This window comes from Bubalus bubalis, chromosome 6, assembly GCF_019923935.1.
Source record: "Bubalus bubalis isolate 160015118507 breed Murrah chromosome 6, NDDB_SH_1, whole genome shotgun sequence".
NCBI classification, from domain to species: domain Eukaryota; kingdom Metazoa; phylum Chordata; class Mammalia; order Artiodactyla; family Bovidae; genus Bubalus; species Bubalus bubalis.
In genome coordinates this window covers 105006383-105027445 of record NC_059162.1, presented here as the reverse complement: position 1 = coordinate 105027445, position 21063 = coordinate 105006383, and the positions used below count along the sequence as shown (strand labels likewise).

Genomic DNA, 21063 nt, shown 5'->3' with positions numbered 1-21063 from the left:
AGCAACCCTGCCTGCAGCCTGAGCCAGGGCTCTTGGCAGCTTCAGTTCACTCTGGTCTCACTTTGCCTGAGTAGGAAGGTACCGGAAATGGAGATTATCCTGGACCCCAGCATCTGTACCACCTCCCACAGCTGCTTTGGGTCTCTGAGCCCCACAAGGCCTAGGAACAGATGACCACTGAGGGCTCGGCCATCACTAACTCCCAGCCTGTGTGTGTCTGTCCTGCAGTGTCTGTGTGGCTGGGGCTCATGGTGATGGTGGTGGAGTACTCCTTATTCCCCAGACCCCAGGGGGCCAAACAGTGACTTCTAGGAGATTAGTGTGTGTGTGCTAAGTCACTTTAGTCGTGCCCAACTCTTTGCAACCCCATGGACTATAGCCCGCTAGGCTCCTCTGTCCATGGGATTCTCCAGGCAAGAATATTGGAGTGGGTTGCCATGCCTGCCCTCAGGAGAATCTTCCTGACCTAGGGATCGAACCTACGTCTCTTATGTCTCCTCTATTGGCAGGTGGGTTCTTTACCACTAGCACCACCTGGGAAGCCCCCTAGGAGATCAGACAGCAGACCAAATGGCCAGATCCTTAATCTTGGCTGTCTGGGCCCTGTGGGCTGGGTGCCCAAGACTCTACCCCCTAAACACACACACACACACACGCACACACACACACACACACCTGGTTGGCCACAGCCTTAGTGGTGCTTTGGATGGACCCAGGCTGAGCATGTTCCCAGGATGACAAGGACTTCCTGAGGGGTGGCTGTGCCAGAGCCAGCACCTCTCTCTGTGGGTTTTGCGATGAGACACTAAGACAGTGGTTTTCAGAGCATGGTCCCCAACTTTCTGTGTCGGCATCCCATGGGACATCTGTTCATCATGCAGAGATACCTGGACCTCTCCCCAAGCCACGGAATGAGCATCTCTAAAAAAGAGGCATGGAATTCTGCATATTTAACATGCTCCCCATGAGATCCTTATGCAAAGCTGGAGAACCTCTGCCTTCTAGGCATGTGGGCTAGAGGATGATTTGAATTGGGGGGGTCCTTCTTTCCCACCAGCCACAGGAGGCTGGCCCCATCCTGGCAGCTCCCCATGCTCTGCCCACCTGCCTCCTTCCCACTAACCTCTGTTGTGTCTTGTTCTCCACTTTCCAGCCAGATGTTTAGTAATAAACGGAGTTTCTTTCGGATCCACGCCAGCTGGAGACCGAGGTACCCCCTCGCCTGCTCCTCCTGTCCCGCTTCTCCTTGCCCCACCCAGTTCTGGGGCTGGAGAGGGAGACAGGATGGGCCAAGGACAAGGTGCATGTGCCTGCCGCCTGCCGTCTGCCTTGGGGCCCTGATGAGCCCCTCGCCTTCCTGGGGATGCTTCTGCCAGGTCTGGGGACCTGGGCTTGGTCCCCAGTCTGTCAGGAGGGACACCTACAGGAGCCTTGGGATGAGTTCTGGCTCTGCTGCTGATGCTCCCCTACCCCAGCCTCGTGTAATCTTGGACAGATTGCTTTCCTTCTTTGGACCTCAGTTTCCCATCTGTGGAATGGGCAGATTGAACTAGAGGCTCTCAGAGGGTCCTTCCCACTCTGACTTTTTCCAGGCCTTTAGCTTCCTGGCTTCATACTGCCCACTGAGGTCCTAGCAGGTGCCCGAAGGGGCTGGGGTTGGTGCCTCCTTCACCAACTCCAGAGCCCAGTTCTTTAGCCGCCTCACCACTACATTCCTTGGTACCTGCCCTGTGCCAGGCCCTGCACTAGAAACACAGTGATGAATAAAACATGGTGCCTAGAGAGTTGCAAGGAGTAACTGCCATGTGGGGTGAGCAACACAACTCAAGGAGGAAGCAGAGGGTAGCGAACACCAAGGGGAGGAGGTGAGAGAGCTTGGCTGTTGCAGCCCGTCGTGGAGGTCGGGAGCTAAAGCTGGGTCACAGAATCCCTGTGAGAACCTCATTCTGTTGGCACTGCCTGGCAGCTGGGGCTTAAGAGTCCTGCGCATCCCAAAGTGCCTTGGCAGCCTTGTGGATTGAGGCGGGGGAGGGGGCTGGGGTGGGAGGAGGAGAGGGGGACAGAGCTCCTCGCTGCTCGACCCAGAAGCAGAGTTTCTTAGAAATGTGGCTTCGTTCTGAATCTGGCTGGGGGCCTTGGGTGCAAGCCTTCTGTGCCTCCACTTCCTCAGATGTAAAATGAGGGTGATACCAGGATCTGTTTCCACTCAAACTGTGCCTGGCTCAGAGGAAGTGCCAGATAAATGTTGGCCTCCCACGATTTACTGTTATGGTATGCGCTTGGAAACCACTGCTGGAGGGAACACGTTGGGGGGTAAAGCGGAGGAAACTCTGGGTCAGCTGTCCCCCTTTGCAAGATTCCTTGGGTTCTGTGGGTGTGATGGGCAGGAAGGGCAAGGCCAGAGCTGTTTCCACAGTCTCGAAGAGAGAGGCTATATTCAGCATCAGAACAGGTAGGCTGCCTCAGACCCTCTGCGAGCCTGGTGTTTGGCAGGCAGATGGAGTGCTTAAAGAAATCCCTGTGGAAGTGAGCACAAGGGTTGGGTCCAGCCAAGCAGTCAGAAGGCAGCATGTGCCCTGAGCTTGTCCTCTCTTACAGGGATGCCCCAGTTAAATTCACACACCTGTCCTCCAGCCACCAATGGTGCTGAAATCACTGGCACCACTGATGTTTTGGGCCAGAAAATTCCTTATTGTTGGAGGCTGTCCCATGCATTGTTCAGCATCCTTGGCCTCTACCTAGATGCTAGGAGTACCTCCCTCCCTGCCCCAGGGAGACAACCAAAAATGTCTCCAGCCAAATGTCCCCTCAGTTCAGTTCAGTTGCTCAGTTGTGTCCGACTCTTTGCAACCTCATGAATTGCAGCACGCCAGGCCTCCCTGTCCATCACCAACTCCTGGAGTGCACTCAAACTCCCGTCCATCGAGTCGGTGATGCCATCCAGCCATCTCATCCTCTGTCGTCCCCTTCTCCTCCTGCCCCCAATCCCTCCCAGCATCAGAGTCTTTTCCAATGAGTCAGCTCTTCGCATCAGGTGGCCAAAGTATTGGAGCTTCAGCTTCAGCATTAGTCCTTCCAAAGAACACCCAGGACTGATCTCCTTTAGAATGGACTGGTTGGATCTCCTTGCAGTCCAAGGAACTCTCAAGAGTCTTCTCCAACACCACAGTTCAAAATCAAAATGTCCACTAGTGAGCAAAATAACCCCCAGCTGAGAATTACTGCCAGAGACCCTCTCCTGTTGGCTCCTCCCAGAGAAAGAACACAGCTTCTGAAGTCACAGAAAACTGGGTTCCAGTCCTTGTTCCATGCAGAGGAGCTCTGTGACCTTGGAAGCTTAGGCATCCCCTTCCATATCTGTAAAATAGGGGTGGTAACTGGAACCCGCCACCCAACGTGGCTGAGAGCCGAAAAGGCTCAGGCAGTTGGCCTGGACCTTGTGTGCTCTTCTGATGTCCACTGTGTGCCAGGTTCCTTTCCATTTTCTTTGAGCTTTTAGGCTCCAGAGAGACTGACGTGAGCCATTTTCTGGGCCCTGCCCAAGGAGCTGGAATCCAGGGCCACTGCTGGGAAAACAGCGCCTTCTTATACTGCAAAGGAGCCCAGGGTCTCTGGCTGGCTGGAAAGTTACAGAATCCCACAAGTCAGGCTAGAAGCTCCTTCAACCATCACAGAATCAGAGCTGGAGAGAGACCTTTCAAGACCTCTAGGGCAAGTGCCCACACCCCTCCCTTCATGAGTCCTACTGAGTGCAAGCTCAGTATGGCTCACACACTTCTCATGACAGGGAGGTCAGCCCCTTTCCCCAGAACAGCACTGGAGTGATGTGCCAGGCACAGAGGTCCAGACTTCTGGGCCCTTGGCTGACTGTCAGGGCCTTCTCTGCCCCTCTCTCTTCCTCTGCCCCTCGAAGGAGCAGAGGACAGACAGGGTGGTCGCACGGACTGGGTGGGGTGGTGGGTGCTTGCCAGCATGAGAAGAGCCTGAAGGAACTGCTCTGCAGAGGAAAGTTTGGGAGAGCCAACCTCAAACTTCAGTTGGAATCTTTGGTATGTGCTGAGGAAATCCTGGGCCAGCCAACAGCATGATGGATTGCAGGGAGCCACCCCATCCTTCCCTTATGATATCCTCAGGGCCCCCATCCTTGTCCTATTACCTCTCCCCTCCGGGCAGAGGCCCCTACTCCTAAGGATGGCCCTACATACATCCCAGCTGCCTTCCCAATAGCACCTTCCAGGGCCTCCCTCCCCTCAGCACCTTGCTCTGTATACTCCATCCCCTATGCCTGGGCATGGAGGACCCGGTCCCCGCTCAGCTCTGAAACTAGAATCTGTCTCCTGCTCAACCCTTGGTCTGAAAGTCTCTGAGACCCGGTGACACAGTGTCCCACCCTGCTCCCTGCTCCCTGTCTGCATCAGAATTCCCCCAAGACTGGCTGGTGTTCTCCTGAGCTGGGGCCCCGGACATTCGAGGTACAAGGGCCCCAAAGCTGTCTGAAGGGGGCCTTTCAAGTGGCAAACACGCAGGGTGGTGGTGGTGACACCGCCAGGAGGCCTCTGGATGGGGACGTTTGCACAGGTCCCATTCGGACAGCGATAACGCGGTCCTTGAACCTCTTGGACAGAGTTACTCTAGCAGGCACTGGGTACGCTGGGCCTGTCCTGGGGCACCCGAGGCCTCCCCTCACCTGTCTCCTTCCAAGATTTGGAGGATAGGTGAGGAGTTTGGGTGTGGGAAGGGGAGTCTAAGGGCATACACAGATGTATACACGTGTCTTCACGTGTACACAGACGTGTAGGTGCTGTTGAACTGCAGGCTCAGGAGGCAGTGGGAGGTCGTGTGGGCAGGATGTCAGTCTGGGTGGACAGAGAACAGCTTATAGACCTTTACTGGTTTGAGGGTGGGGCCCACCGGCATGGCCTGGACGTATGTGTGGGCCCAGCAGCTAGACCCACAGGGCTAAGACCCCCGGCAGGCCAGGACACTGCACACCTCCAGGCTATGATTTCATTCACACAGAAATCTGAATGATGGAGACCTTTGGAATTTTGCAGTGTACTACCTATACAACTGTACCAGGTCCTAAGGCCCTGACCTGACCTGGTGAGGTCAGATAGCTCCAGCGGTGGGCAAAGGAGGAACATAGGTACACACACTGGCACCTGTGTGCATACAAGCACAGACACTACACACATACACGCACACACCCTCAATTCCACACAGCCGGCCTACGTGTACAGAGAGGAGCTGGGGGCCTAACTCTGTGTGCATGGCCAGGTGAGCTTCTCCATCCCTCAGCAGGGATGTCCCTAGAGGGGTCATCTGTCTGTCCCCAGAGGTGTCTCTTGCCTCCACCCCCCGTACCCTGGCTGGGCCAGGCCCAGCTCCCAGTCCTCTGTCTGTCTCTGACTCCCTTCTTGGGTTTCTGTCACTCTTTCCACTCTGACATCTGTCTCTTGTGCACCCTTATCTGTCCGGGCAATGATGGGTGGGAGGTGGGGGTGGGAGTGGGGAGTGGAGTTGTTCAGACTGATCCTGGAGTGGCTTCTCATAGGAGTCAGGGCCCCCCTTACCACACCCATGTCCCATCCTAGAAAGTCTCCGCTTGGAGGAGAGTCAGCCCCCGTAGCTGCCCCCAAGTCCCAAGTCAGCTGTGTCCCCACTCACACCTACCCCCAGCTGCAGCTAACTTGACTCTCTCCTCGACCTGACCTGCCCTGCCAGCAGCCGGATGGGCATCAAAGACCGCATCCGCATGGGCAGCTCCCAGAGGCGGACGGGCCCCTCCAAGCAGCACCTGGCACCTCCGCCGATGCCCACTTCCCCAAGTAGTGAGCAGGTGGGTGAGGCCAGCAGTCCCACCAAGGTGCAGAAGAGCTGGAGCTTCAACGACCGCACCCGCTTCCGGGCCTCCCTGAGACTCAAACCCCGCACCTCGGCTGAGGGTGAGCCCCTGCGGGTCTGGGGCCAGGACCCACTGAGGATGGCAGGGCAGGCCTGGAGTCTGGGCTGGGGGTGGGAACACTTGGTTCTAGTCCCAGCTTTGCAGCAGATTGAGCATCTTTGGGCACCAGTCTTCTGGTCTGTAAAATGGGCATCATAATACTTGCTTTGCTGGGCTCCAGGCTGTTTGAGAATCAGAGGAGAATATAGAGGTGGCATTTGGTAGTGGTTAAGAGCATGGGGAGAATGGATACAAGTATATATATGCCTGAGTTGTTCTGAACTACCACAACATTGTTAACTGGCTATGTTAAGTTGCTTCAGTCGTGTCTGACTCTTTGTAACCCTATGGACTGTAGCCGGCCAGGCTCCTCTGTCCATAGGGTTCTCCAGGCAAGAATACTGGAGTGAGTTGCCATGCCCTCCTCTAGGGGATCTTCCTGACCCAGGGATTGAACCAGAGTCTCTTATGTCTCCTGCTCTGGGAGGTGGTTCTTTACCACTAGCGCCACCTAGGAAAACGCCAATATTTAGAAAGAGAAAAATAAAAAAGATTGGGGAACACATGTACACTCATGGCAGATTCAAGTCAATGTATGGCAAAACCAATACAATATCATAAAGTAAAATTAATTAATTAATTAATTAAAAAAATAAAAATACGTGACAAGAAAAAAGAGCACAGGCTTTGGAGCCAGGCTGCCTGGGTTTGAATCCTGGCTTTGTCACTTATCTTGGGCAGGTAACCTAATCTCCCTGGGCTTCATTTTCCACGTCTATAAAATGGGGACAGTGATCATATCTACTTCATAGGACTGTTGGGAGGATTATATGAGATTATCCACAGTAGGTGAACAGAAGAGTTCTGGAATATAGTAAGTGCTCATCAAAAGCTAGCAGCCTTACAAACATGCTGTGGAAGGAGCAGGAGGCCATCCGTGCTGAAGAGAGCCCTGACTGTGCACAGCCCCACTCTGGATTATCTTGTCTACTTCTCTTAGCAATAGCAGGGTTGTGTCTATCCCCATTTTACAGATGGGCAGACTGAGCTCTCTCAGCAAGGACATGGCAGAGCTGATATCCTTAAGCAGGTCTGTCCAGCTCTGTAGCCCATGCTCCCCACCCTGCCCGTTTGCTGGCCCAGCCTGTGGATATGAGGCTGTGAGCCTGGTGGGGGCTGCATTTAGAGAGGTGGATTTTTGGAGTTGTAGCTCTGTTCCTGACTTACACTGTGACCTGGGTAAGCTACTGCCCTTTTCTGTGCCTCGGTGTCCTCTTCTGAAAAACAGGATTGGACCAAATTCCCTGGAAGACTTCTCCCAGCTCTGACATGCTTCAGGCCCCTGGGTGGTGGTGGGGGCGGGGGTGTAGAGGGGGGTGGATAAGGATGGAGGTTAAGGACAGGAACTTTGGAGGGAGGGGACCCAGCCATATTGCCTCTGTCTGTACTGTATCAATCCCCCAACATGCTGCTGGCTGACCACTCTCTTAGCCCTTTCATGGAAAGTTACAGAACTCCACAAACCAGTCTTTGGGGGGGGGGTGCTGGCACCTGGGACCTGGTTGGTACCCAGGGCCTCCTCTTTCCTGCCAAGAAACTGCCTGACCTCCCCACCCTTTGGCCCCAGTGGGGCCAGGACAGCACCCCCTGTCTCTGCAGTGCTGGGCACCAGCCTTGGAGAAGCCATTTCTCTTATCCCGGGAGGAGAACGACTTGCTTTAGAGGCTTCCTCCATAGCAGAGCTGGGGCTGGGAGCCCGCCCCCTGATTCCCTCTTGGCTGAAGGATAAGGCTGATGTGCGAGAACACGCAGACGCCTCAAGCCCTGTGTCACTGTCCTGCATGGGAGCCAGCGGGGCTTCCTCCAGGGCTGTGTGCAACTTGCCCGAGGCCAGACAGATGTGCCCTAAAGTGGTTCCTGCTCACCGGCCACCAGGCAGAGGTGTTCACAGGGGAGATGGGCCTACAGCAAACTGAGGTGTTTCCCTTGGGTGGGGCAGCCAGGAGGCAAGAACCTGGTCTGCTTGTGCCCCAAGGAAGGCTCTGGCCCCTTTCTGGGGCTCTGTCTTCCTCTCTGTACCCCTCAGGGTGGTGGTAGAGATTGCAAGCACTCCCTTCTGCCACCGCCACCTGGGCCCCCTGCTCCTGACTTTTCAGAGGGCCCCTCGGAGGAAGTGGCGGAGGAGAAGAGCTACCAGTGCGAACTCACTGTGGACGACGTCATGCCTGCTGTGAAGACGGTCATCCGTTCCGTCAGGTGAGACTGAAGCAGGAGGTGGGCCACCCACTGCTGCTCCCCATCTGGGGTCTGCCCTTGTGGCCAGGCCTGGCCTAGCTCCTGGCATACCAGCTGCTGCCTGCCTGGCACCCTCAACGGTGCTGTCTGGCGGGGTCCCTGGAGAGTGGGTGGGGTGGGGAGGTGGCATATGGCTCCCGGCTGGGTTGGTGCAGACTTATCATGTCGGGAGGGCTGGTCAGGTGGGGCGGTGGGCATGGCTGCCCACCACAGTCCCTCTACTCATACTACAGTCTCCTCCCTGCTTCTCCCCCTTACCACTCTCTCCCTGAATGTCCGGCTGCCTCCTCTTTCTCTCTCTCTCCCTAGCTGTGTATCAGCAATCTGCCTGGCTCTCCCTAGGTCTCTGTCTTACAGGCAGTTTCACCCCATCTCTGTGTCTAAGTCTCATCACCTTCTTGCCTCCGTGACTCAAACTTACTGTCTTCCCTCGGGAGTCTTGACCTCAGCCTGTCTGTTTCCCCCAGGATTTCCTCTAGAGCCATACTGTTCAAACCACAGGTCACAACAGTTTGGAGTCAACTTAGTGAAATCAATTTAATGGTCAGCATTCAAAAAAGAAAAAAGAAAGTATCAGAGTGCATCCTTCATAGTAAGAATAAATGTTTATGAAACTTCTATTTCAGTTATGTGTGTGTGTTTATACTAGTTTCTGTAAACTATTTCTTATCGTGGTTCTTGGTCAAAAAGTTTGAAGGACCCTGTCTTCCTTGCTTCACTGGCTGTCTCCCTTAACAGTTCAGTGGGGACCAGAGTCCCTGAGCTCTTTAGCCATGTAGCCATGGATCTGGCCCCCAAACTCCTTGGAATGGAGTTCCAGCCTAATCTCTGTGTCCATCCTGTAGCTCCAGTTTCACCCCTAGGCCTTCCAGACTCATCCCCCTCTCTTCCCTGGCTGATTCACCTGTCTGTAAGCCTCTTTCCTTTGTGTTTCTTTTAAATCAAAATCATCTGGACACCCCCTCTCCCAGAGAGTCTGAGGCCTCTCTCCACCCCTCTTTTATGCATCCTGTCTCTCCCCTCCAAGGGACCAGCTTCTGGAACACAACACCCGAGCTTCCCCCTGGCCCAAGTCAGCTCTCCTTGGCCGCTCACACTCAGCACGCCCCAGTCCTGCTCCCCCTCCCATGACCCCATGACAGGCAGTGACACCAGCATCCACCCTGTGCCCCAAACCATGGGAGTCATCCTGGACTCAGACTCAGAAGCCTTTCAGGCCCCTCTCCCACACTGCTCACAGCTGTTCTGTATCTCCACCCCACTGCCCACCCCCCACCCCCACCCCCAGCTCAGGCTCATCCCCTGGAGTGGGTCTTCCTGCCCGGGACTCTGCCCCTCCAGGACATCCTCTACCCACACAGGTGGACAGAGGATGGTCATGCTAAAGCAGAGTAAACCACACGGCCCCTTCCCCACCACCCCAGCTTCCCATTGCCCAATCTCTGCCAGGGATGTAGGATCTTCAGAATAACCCCTCACCCTACCTCTCATTGATTAACCCCTTTCCTTCACATCCTGTTCTGGCTACTTTGGACTGACTCTCACTCACACATCTCCATGCCTGTTTGTGTCCCCAAAGCCTCCCTTCATGCCCCTCCTCTTGCCCTGGGACTGGAAGGTATCACTTCTCAAGATGTCTCCTGACCTCGCCAGCCAAGCTCTCCCTTCTCATGGTCCTCAGTCCTCTTTCTCCACTCCTTGACATAGCCCTCATCGCCCCATAATTGTCTGTGTCCTCTTCGTCTCCCACCCCAGACCAGTGCTCCTGAGACCAGGGATTGTACCTGATGCCCTTTGGGGTGTCCAGGGTCCAGCACAGGAGTGCTAACAGGCATATGCAAAAATGTCTTCCCCTAAGCTGTCCTTAGCAGCAGTGTTCACGGGTGCCTTGCTTGTGTCCCACCCAACAGAGAGAAACGACAGCGCAGCCCTCCCAGTGACTGCATATCAAAGACCAAACAAACTCAGGAGGCTGGGGCAGGAGCGTGGTGGGGAGGGAGGGAGGCCCAAGACTCAGGTGTGGCTGTCTGCAGTGGCCCAGGCAGGAGGTGGCCTCCTGCCAGACAAGGTAGCAAAGGACAGCAAGGGGGCTGGAAAAGAATGCCTGTCCTCTGAGGCTCCCTATCCCCACAGGATCCTGAAGTTCCTGGTAGCCAAAAGGAAATTCAAGGAGATGCTGCGACCATACGACGTGAAGGACGTCATTGAACAGTACTCAGCAGGGCACCTGGACATGCTGGGCCGGATCAAGAGTCTGCAGGCTCGGTGGGTGCACCGGGGCCGGGGACGAGAGAGCCGGGCAGGACTGCCGCGGCACCAGTTCCCGCAGGAGGTCCGCTGGAGCCCCTCTGCGGGCGCCCGAACGCAGCCCTGCGTGCCCCCTAGGGGCCGCGGCGGGAGCTGGCGTTTCTTGCTTGCAGCGCATTGCAGCGGGAGCCTGCCACCCGCACCTGTTATCGAACTTGAAAGGGAAAGTGTTAGTCGCTCAGTCGTGGCCGACTCTTTGCGACCCCATGGACTGTAGCCCATCAGGGTCCTCTGTCCATGGCATTTCCCAGGCAAGAACGCTGGAGTGGGTTGCCATTTCTTTCCCCAGGGGATCTTCTCCACCTAGGGATTGAACCTGGGTCTCCTGCGTTGCAGGTCGAGTCTTCACCATCTGAGCCACCAGGGAAGCCTTACTGAACCTGAAGCAAACCCTACTGACCTGCTCGCTTTAAAGACGTCTTTAGATGACTGCTTTCTCGTCCTAAAATAATAGGCTTAAAATAATCAGTGACTGCCCACCCCCCCAGCATCTCCTAATAGAATAGGCAAATTATCCTCAGTGCTGCTCACCTCTTGCCTCTGGAATCCTCCTCCAACACCTCTTCTCTCTGCCCAGCGTGTAGGAAGATTCTCACACCAAGAACCCAATCACCTATACCTCGCCCCTTTCCTCTTGTGGCCTGCATTCTCACTGCCCATTCATTTGTTCTCTCAAGAAATAGTCACTGGGCGTTTATTTGTTACTTGCCAGACAGTGGGGATATGGTGGAAAACAAATGGCCTCTGCTTCATGGAGCTCTCATTCCAGTGGAAGAACAGATGATAGTAAGTGAAACCAGAACATGTCAGATGATGATAAAGGCTAAGAAGAAAAATAAGGTTAGGGTGTTCAGATTTGTGATTTTTAAATAGGCAAGAAGGTGACATTTGAGAAAAAAAATTGAAGGTGAAGCAAACAGTCCCATGATTGTGGTTTGTTTAAAATAGTTTCCAGAGGGAACAGCAAGTGCAAAGGTTTTGAGATGGGCAGGCGTGTGGGGCGATGTTTTAGGAACAGCAAGCAGCCCAGTGTGCCTGTCCTGGCATGAGGGAAGCAGGAGATGAGGTTAGAAGGCTAATAGCACTTAGACTATATAAAACTCTGGGGGCCACTGCAAAGATGTTGGCGTTCATCCAGAGTAAGACACAAGCATTGGAGGGCTTTGAACAAAGGACAGATGCAATCTGAGATATATTTTAAAAGGATCATCCTAGATGCTGTGTTGAGAATGGCCTATAGGGGGCTAGGATGGAAACAGGGAGACCAGTGAGGGGGCTAATTCAGATGTGCAGGCAAGAGATGATGGCGGTGTGGACCAGGTGGCAGCAATTAAGGTGAGGCGAAATGGTCAGATTGTAATTATGTTCTGAAAGTAGAGCTGACAGCATTTTCAGATAGGGCGTAAGAGGAAAAAGAGAGAGAGAGAATCAAGGATAAAGCCAAAGTTTTTGGCTTGAGCAAGAGGAAAAAGTTGCTGTTTATTGACATGGGGAAAGTCAACGAGTGGAGCAAGTTTCAATCAGGAAAGCTGGGACATGCTGGGTTTGTGATGCCCATCAGACAGCTAAATGGAGTGTGGATCTGGCAGAGGAGTGTGGAGTTTGGAGGAGAGGTATGGGCTGGAGATAAAGATTTGGTGTCAACCGTATATAGAGGCATGGAAAATCTGGAACTGAAGACATCATTTAGTGAGTGAGAGTAAATAGAAGAAAAAAAAGAAGTCCTAGGAGTGAGCTCTGGGTCCTGAAATGTTAAGCGGTTGTGGAGATAAAGGAGGAACCAGCAAAGGAGACTGAGAAGAAGTGAGGGAGGTAGGAGAACTGGGTGAAAGTGATGTTTGGGAATCCAAATGAAGAACCTGCAGAAAGAAGGGGTGATCCGATGTGCCAGGTACTGCTAACAGCTCAAGCATAGTGAGGGCTGAGAATCGAATTTAGCAACATGGAGGTCTTTTGGTGTCTTGACTACTGTCGTTTCAGTGAAATGGTGGGAATGAAAACCTGATTAGAGAGGTTTTAGAGAGGCAGAAAAGAGAAATTGAAGATAGAGGGTAGGCATAACACTTTCAAGCGTGTCGCTGTAAAGGGGACCAGCTTCAGCCTTGTCCCCCTTATAACTCATATCCCCACTTGTGTCTCTCCCTCTTCCCAGTCCACCATTCCTACCTGTGCTCCCATCAGGCAGCTGTTTTACTTGTCATGTTTATGGGTGGTGGCTCTGCTCCCCTGGTCAAAGCAGCGACTGGGCACTTCCATTAAACTTGGTCTCCCCATTCAGTTCAGTTCAATTCAGTCGCTCAGTCATGTCCGACTCTTTGCAACCCCATGAACAGCAGCACGCCAGGCCTCCCTATCCATCACCAACTCCCGGAGTTCACTCAAACTCACGTCCATCGAGTTGGTGACGCCATCCAACCATCTCATCCTCTGTTGTCCCCTTCTCCTCCTGCCCCCAATCCCTCCCGGCATCAGGGTCTTTTCAAATGAGTCAGCTCTTCTCATCAGGTGGCCAAAGTATTAGAGTTTCAGCTTCAAATGAACACCCAAGATTGATCTCCTTTAGGATGGACTGGTTGGATCTCCTTGCAGTCCAAGGGACTCTCAAGAGTCTTCTCCAACACCACAGTTCAAAAGCATCAATTTTTCGGCACTCAGCTTTATTCACAGTCCAACTCTCACATCCATACATGACCACTGGAAAAACCATAGCCTTGACTAGACGGACCTTTGTTGACAAAGTAATGTCTCTGCTTTTTAATATGTTGTCTAGGTTGGTCATAACTTTCCTTCCAAGGAGTAAGTGTCTTTTAATTTCATTGCTGCAATCACCATCTGCAATGATTTGGGAGCCCAGAAAAATAAAGCCAGCCGCTGTTTCCACTGTTTTCCCATCTATTTGCCATGACGTGATGGGACTGGACATCATGATCTTAGTTTTCTGAATGTTGAGCTTTAAGCCAACTTTTTCACTCTCCACTTTCACTTTCATCAAGAGTCTCTTTAGTTCCTCTTCACTTTCTGCCATAAGGGTGGTGTCATCTTCATATCTGAGGTTATTGATATTTCTCCCGGCAATCTTGATTCCAGCTTGTGCTTCTTCCAGCCCAGCATTTCTCATGATAAGTTCTCATTTCTGCATATAAGTTAAATAAGCAGGGTGACAATATACAGCCTTGATGTACTCCTTTTCCTATTTGGAATCAGTCTGTTGTTCCATGTCCAGTTCTAACTGTTGCTTCCTGACCTGCATATAGGTTTCTCAAGAGGCAGGTCAGGTGGTCTGGTATTCCCATCTCTTGAAGAATTTTCCACAGTTTATTGTGATCCACACAGTCAAAGGCTTTGGCATAGTCAGCAAAGCATAAATAGATGTTTTTCTGGAACTCTCTTGCTTTTTCCATGATCCAGCAGATGTTGGCAATTTGATCTCTGGTTCCTCTGCCTTTTCTAAAACCAGCTTGAACATCTGGAAATTCACGGTTCACGTATTGCTGAAGCCTGGCTTGGGGAATTTTGAGCATTACTTTACTAGCGTGTGAGATGAGTGCAATTGTGCAGTAGTTTGAGCATTCTTTGGAATTGCCTTTCTTTGGGATTGGAATGAAAACTTACCTTTTCCAGTCCTGTAGCCACTGCTGAGTTTTCCAAATTTGCTGGCATATTGAGTGCAACACTTTCACAGCGTCATCTTTCAGGATTTGAAATAGCTCAACTGATATTCCATCACCTCCACTAGCTTTGTTCGTAGTGATGCTTCCTAAGACCCACTTGACTTCACAAACCAGGATGTCTGGCTCTAGGTGAGTGATCACACCATCGTGATTATCTTGGTCGTGAAGATCTTTTTTGTACAGTTCTTCTGTGTATTCTTGCCACCTCTTCTTAATATCTTCTTCTTCTGTTAGGTCTATACAATTTCTATCCTTTATTGTGCCCATCTTTGCATGAAATGTTCCCTTGGTATCTCTAATTTTCTTGAGATCTATAGTCTTTCCCATTCTATTGTTTTCCTCTATTTCTTTGCAGTGTTCAGTTAGGAAGTCTTTCTTATCTCTCCTTGCTATTCTTTGGAACTCTGCATTCAAATGGGTATATCTTTTCTTTTCTCCTTTGCTTTTCACCTCCCTTCTTTTCACAGCTATTTGTAAGGCCTCCCCAGACAGCCATTTTGCTTTTTTTGCATTTCTTTTCCATGGGGATGGTCTTGATCCCTGTCTCCTGTACAATGTCAGAAACCTCCATCCATAGTTCATCAGGCACTCTATCTATCAGATCTAGTCCCTTAAATCTATTTCTCACTTCCACTGTATAATCATAAGGAATTTGATTTAGGTCATACCTGAATGGTCTAGTGGTTTTCCCTACTTTCTTCAATTTAAGTCTGAATTTGGCAATAAGGAGTTCATGTTCTGAGCCACAGTCAGCTCCCGGTCTTGTTTTTGCTGACTGTATAGAGCTTCTCCATTTTTCCCTGAAAAGAACATAATCAATCTGATTTCACTGCCGACCATCTGGTGATGTCCATGTGTAGAGTCTTCTCTTGTGTTGTTGGAAGAGCAGATTGGCCCCCTCTCTCAGATGGCCTGCTCCCACCCAGGTGAATGTCTCCCCTTTAAGAAGGCGAGCTCTAATTCTTGTAGGAAAGCGGGTGGCCAGTGTCTGGGTCCTTTGACAGTTCCCTTTCCCCACAGGGTGGACCAGATTGTCGGCCGGGGCCCCGGGGACCGGAAAGCCCGGGAGAAGGGTGACAAAGGGCCCTCCGATACGGAGGCGGTGGATGAAATCAGTATAATGGGACGTGTGGTCAAGGTGGAGAAGCAGGTGAGTTGGGATGGAGTTTCGCTGGTGTGGGGAAGCTAGCCGTCGACTGAGAAGCTCTGGAAGGCCCCCGGGTTAGGCCCAAGGGGAGGGTCCGCTTCTCAGAGCTTTAGCCCAGAGCACCCTAACTGCAGGCGGGAGCCGGGCCCACGCATCCGCTGGGAGGTGGACCCCGCCCCACAGAAGGCCTGCCTCCCAGAAGGCCCGCCCGCTCCTGCTAAACGACCCCGATAAACCAGCCCTCTCCGGCCAAGCCCCGCCCTAGGCTGCTAGCATCTCAGATAAGCCCAAGTCCCGCCTACTTCATTTAACCCTGCCTCACTTGTCTCTCTTGATCATCTGGACTATCCCAACCCGTCACAACTAAATTTCGTTGCGGGGGTGGGTGGGAATAAACCCCAGGTTCCCAGCTTCGTTCCACCCTCCAGCCGAGCTCCGCCTTTCCCGTCGCACCTCCTCCCGGGCAAGCCCCGCCCCCGGCCGCGCCCCGCCCCCAAGCCCCGGCCAGGCCCCGCCTCCAGCCGCGCCCCGCCCCCAGGTGCAGTCCATCGAGCACAAGCTGGACCTGTTGCTGGGCTTCTACTCGCGCTGCCTGCGCTCTGGCACCTCGGCCAGCCTGGGCACCGTGCAAGTGCCGCTCTTCGACCCCGACATCACCTCCGACTACCACAGCCCTGTGGACCACGAGGACATCTCTGTCTCCGCACAGACGCTCAGCATCTCCCGCTCGGTCAGCACCAACATGGACTGAGGGTCTTCTCAGGGGCGGGGCAGCGCACGGCCAGCCCGTCGGCCTGGCTCTTGGACTCGCCCTCTGAGGCCTCCGGACTCTCTTACTTGAACTCACTCCCTCGTGGGGAGAGAGGCCACATGCAGTATTGAGCTGTCTGGGTGGGCGAAATATCCGACGTGGGTGCCAGCGACCCGCCTCACCTCAGGGGCGAGAGATGCCAGGCCTCACGGAGGGCAGAAGCGGCGGCTGCCCGGCAGCCTCTGGGTCCCCCAGTGCCCTGCCCATTCCATCAAGGCCCGACAGGGCCTGCCTGGCAGGGGCACTGCCCCTGGAGTGGGAACAGGGCGCTGGGGCCCTGGGCCCTGACCCAGCTTCCAGCTATGCAAGGCGAGGTCTTTGGCCCGCCCTTCGGACAGAGCAGGGAAGCCTTCCCGCCAAGACCCCACTCCACTTGGGGGTGGGCCCATGGTGCCCACACAGGTACCCATAAGCACAGGAGCCTGCCGCCAGGCAGGTGGGCACCATATATGCAAACTATGTTAAATATGCAACTTTGGGGACCCCCATGGGGTCCCTTTGCCCCTCCCACCCTGGGAGATGGGCCCCCAGCTGTAGCTGGTCTCAGGCTGCTTGGCTATGACCCCATCCCTGATCTTTGGCTTATCAACCCCTCTTCTCCCCTCCCAGCATGGGGCCTGTTTCTCCCTTGCCTCCCCAAGGGCAGTGCCTGGGCCTTTCTTCCCATTTGCATTTGTCCACTCCCGGGGGCTCCCTCTTCCTGCCAGTGTTCACTCCCCTCTGGCCCTAGGCACCTTTGACAGCATAACTGTCTGTGTTCTGCCCCCAACTCTCCCAGACAGTGCTCCCACGGTCAGACAAACATGTCCCTACAGTTTCCCCAGACAGGCAGGTAGCCTCACAGCATTTACGCTGACAAACACAATTACCTACACTTGGAGACTTCAGCACAGAGCCACTCAGCGTTTGCTGGGTCTCTGCAGCTGAGGCCAGTGGCCTGCAGAGTGATGTCCACTCCTACCAACCCCATCCAGGTAGGCGAGGGAGCTCTCACGTGACCCCAGGTCTCTCCAGGCCCCACCCCAGAGCTTTACCAGCTCCCCTTTCTCAAGAAGAGTTACTCCTCATAGGTCCAGGAGCCCTAACTGCTGCCTCTGCCTGTCCCTAAGGGCCCTCTTTGGTATCCCCACAGCACGACTCAAGGCTAGGCCTCTTGGGGTCTGGACAGCCCTGGAAAGCCCCCAGACCCTTCACCAGGGTGGTTGTCAGGTCCGCTTCTGTCTAGGCTTGCCCTGCTCCTAGTCGCTCTAACTCCCAGAGAGAATAATAAACATCAAGCAAGTCCCATTCATCAGGCACCAACTGTGCATATGGCGCTCACACGCACTGTTTCCCCTCCTTCCTTACCCTCCTCTTCACTTCAGTTGGCAGCCCCCTTACCGCATAAGCCCCCATCCACTGCAGGCCCCCAGCACCTCTTTGGTATCCCTACTGCTTTGTCCCTCTTCTGCAAAGCCAATGCAGGTGGCAGGAGGGTGACGGGGAGTGGACCAATGGTGACTCTCTGTGGGGCACCAGGGAATAAGGGGCTCAGGCCCAGCTGCCTGCATCTCATGACTGGGGACCTGCATGCACCAGCACCAGGGCTGGGGTTGGACCTTGCTCAGCCCCCAGGTGCCCAGCCCCTGCCCCCACATGCCCTCTGCATGTGACCATCATGCCCTGGATGGAGCCTGTCCTGGCTCACCTCACCTGCACTACACTGTCCCCAGAGAGCCACACCTCCACCCCCTGAGAGACAGAGCTGTGGAGAGGGGCAGGAGGCTGGGATCGCCCCATGACCAAAGGAGACTTGGGGAGAAGCCCTCCCTCCTTCATGATCGAGGTTCCCCACCAACCCGGTTCTCGGATATGCAAGTACCTCACTTTGTTAACTTATTAACTTATTGATTTCATTAAAGTTTTCAGTAGGAGGTGGTTGGTCTTGGCTGTTCAGTGTCTGTGGAGTGGGGCACCTGGTCTGGGGCTGGGGGTGAGGAGATCCGGATTAGTAAGGACTGTTGGGTTTAAACAACAGAAACGCAACCTGATATGTTTGAAGCAAAAATAAAAGAAAGAAAGTTTATTGGCCCAGATAACTAAAAAGTCCAGGAAATAGATTTGGCTTCATATGAAGCTAGATCTGGGTGCTTAAATGTGTCAGGGACCTGTCATCTGTCTCAGCCCTCCTCTTAGGCAGGCTGCCCTCTCACGATGACCCCTGGTACTTCCAAATTAACTTTCTTTTGGTTCAGTGCCCCAGTGAAAAATGAGTACCACTTTCCTAATAGTTTGTATCAGTCAGGGTCCAGTGAGGAAAACAGAAATCACCCTAGGTTTTTCAACACAGGGAATTTACTACAGGGAACGGGTTACACTGATGTAGGTGGACTGAAAGAACAAATGGAACACCAGGATAAACTAATGAAAGCCACTGCAGGAAGCAGATCCCACTCCTGAGGCTGCAGGAGTGCAGGGAAGAGGTTGAGGCTGGCAGAACCAGTGGACTTGACTGGGGGAGCCCTATAATGCTAGAGCGCAGAGGTCTGGAGAGGGGTGCTGTCTGGCTAGTGCTAGTACCTCCTAGGGGACACAGTGAAGCTTGTCTGGGAGTGCAGAAAAGTAGCTGAGGGCTGGGAGCAGCTGTGGCTACCAGGCTGTTGTAAATAAGGTTAGAAGGAAGAGAAGGCAAAGGAAGAAGGAAAATCTCCACTTCTGCTTTCCCGTGTTTCCCCAGTGCCCCTAGTTATCAAAGCTAGCTGACAAAGTTGATGTGGTTTGCAGAGTCCCAGCTCCAGTTTCACAGAGCAGAGTACAGAAGGCTGCATCTGGAATGAAAAAGCAACAGCTTCATAACTGGCACGGCCCAACCCTTTGGACACTCGGTATTCATACATGTCCATCCACAGATGTCTGAACCTCCATCTAGCAACAGCAGCTTCCACCTCATGAGATGAAACTATCCTGCATACAAATGAAGATCTTAACTCATTCCCTGGAAATGATAAACACAAGAAATTCCACCATCCAATAGATGTATCCAGCTCTAGGACTTAGTCATTGAATCCATATTTGGGTGATGTTAATTACTCTAATTCAGTCACAATCACACCTGCAATTGAAGAGTATACTGTAAAGTTAGCAATCGCCTACAAACTTAAAATAAAATCCTAAGGGACAAGGAGAAGAGAGGGGAGAAAAGCAATTAATATCACACACACACACACACACACACACACACACACACACACACACATGCCCCTTGATGCAATAGAACCCCTCTGGTAGCTGGTCACAGTGCCATAGCTGATATACGTTCAATCAAGTAAGTGTTTCTCTTTATCTATTATATATACTTCACTAATTGAGTAAATATGTTCTTTCTTCCACTCTCCTTCTATGTTCCCTTTGTCCTTGACCGGGATCTCAGCCAGTTGGAATTTGTCATGTGGTGGAATGATCCCAAAGAATCATTCTTAAAGGGTCTGAAGCTTCAGTGGTCCTGCACAGTTTTGGATGTAACAGCTTTTTGTTAACTCTGTGCAAGGGACCCCTGAGAACGCCCTGGTCCCAGACATAGTCTTCCTTGCCCTTGCTGTGTAGTGACACCCCTATTTCCCCTTGGTAATGGGGACCAGTCAGGCAGCCAGCATGCTGACTCTTTCTTTGTCTGTTATTTGAGTGGCATGAGAAGCCCAATGTGGCCAGTTAGAAGTTCCAACTTCCAATTCAATGAAAACTGTGTTGCTTCCCTTCCCTTGAGAACTGAGACCTCCAAACTAACAGAGGCCAATGTTGGGGGGACAGGAAGCAAAAGTTGCATGAGTGGGTATAGTAGCCCGAATAATGCCCACCCAGAGATATCAGGTCCTAATCTTTCAGTTCAGTTCAGTTCAGTTCAGTTCAGTCGCTCAGTTGTGTCTGACTCTTTGTGACCCCATGAATTGCAGGAATGTGTAAAATGTTACCTTATAAGGGAAGAAGGATTTTTGCAGATGTGATTAAGTTAATGATCTTGACATAGGGAGATTATCCTGGATTATCCAGGGGCCCTAAATCCAATTGCCAGTGTCCTTTTAAGAAAGAGGCAGATGGAGATCTCACACATACAGGAGACAGAAGTAGAGACTGGGGTAAGGTGGCCTCAGCAGAGGAATGCCAGTGGTTACTAAAAGCTGGAAGAGTCAAGGAATGGATTCTTCCCCATAATCTTGGAGGAGTGCAGCCCTGCTTATACCTTGATTTAGGTTCAGTGAGGCTGATGTTGAACTTCTGGCCTTCAGAACTGCGAGAGAGTAAGTTCTGTTGTATGACGTCACCAAATTTATAGTAATTTGTTATGGCAACTACAGGGCTTCCTTGGTGGCTCAGATGGTAAAGAATCTGCCTGCAATGTAGGAGATCGGGGTTCGATCCCTGGGTTGGGAAGATCCCCTGGTGAAGGGAATGGCAACCCACTCCAGTATTCTTGCCTGGAAAATTCCCTGGACAGAGGAGCCTGATGGGCTACAATCCATGGGGTCGCAAAGAGTCGGACACAACTGAGTGACCAACACTTTCACTATGACAACTACAGGAAATTAATACTGAGGGTTATCTGGTGTAATTGTGAGAGACACCACTCTCACCTACCTTCTTTTGATTCCTGGAGCTTTATATGCTGGCTGCGTCAGTGAGGATTAGCCACTGCCCCTCCATCAGAGAAAGGATCCAGTAGAATTAACCTGGCACCAGGTGACTTGATGAATCCCTGCAGAACGGTGGTATTTTGGGTAGTCAGCATCTGTTCCTGCTGATGTTTGGTTGGGCATACAGTGTGACATTAGCCAGACCAGCCTTGGTGAGGCAAGTCCATAACATTGAACCCATAAGCAGTCTTCATTCTTGCTGCCATGACCACCTAAGTTAT

At 52.6% G+C, this 21063-nt stretch overlaps 1 protein-coding gene across 3 annotated transcripts in view; it reads left to right on the top strand.

Annotated features, from left to right (window-relative positions):
* KCNQ4 (potassium voltage-gated channel subfamily Q member 4) overlaps nucleotides 1-18088 on the top strand; it is a 58809-nt gene extending 40721 nt beyond the window's left edge. For 2 of the 3 annotated variants that reach the window (XM_025288991.3, XM_025288990.3), the window contains exons 10-14: nucleotides 5725-5945; nucleotides 8101-8200; nucleotides 10373-10504; nucleotides 15238-15367; nucleotides 15903-18088. In XM_025288991.3, coding sequence (XP_025144776.2) covers nucleotides 5725-5945; nucleotides 8101-8200; nucleotides 10373-10504; nucleotides 15238-15367; nucleotides 15903-16115 — 796 coding nt within the window. In that variant the 3' untranslated portion in view covers nucleotides 16116-18088. Of the gene's footprint in view, nucleotides 1-5724; nucleotides 5946-8100; nucleotides 8201-8706; nucleotides 8832-10372; nucleotides 10506-15237; nucleotides 15368-15902 lie in introns of those variants that run through there. The other variant, XM_025288992.3, reaches the window with a different exon arrangement.
* Nucleotides 18089-21063: the final 2975 nt, after the last annotated feature.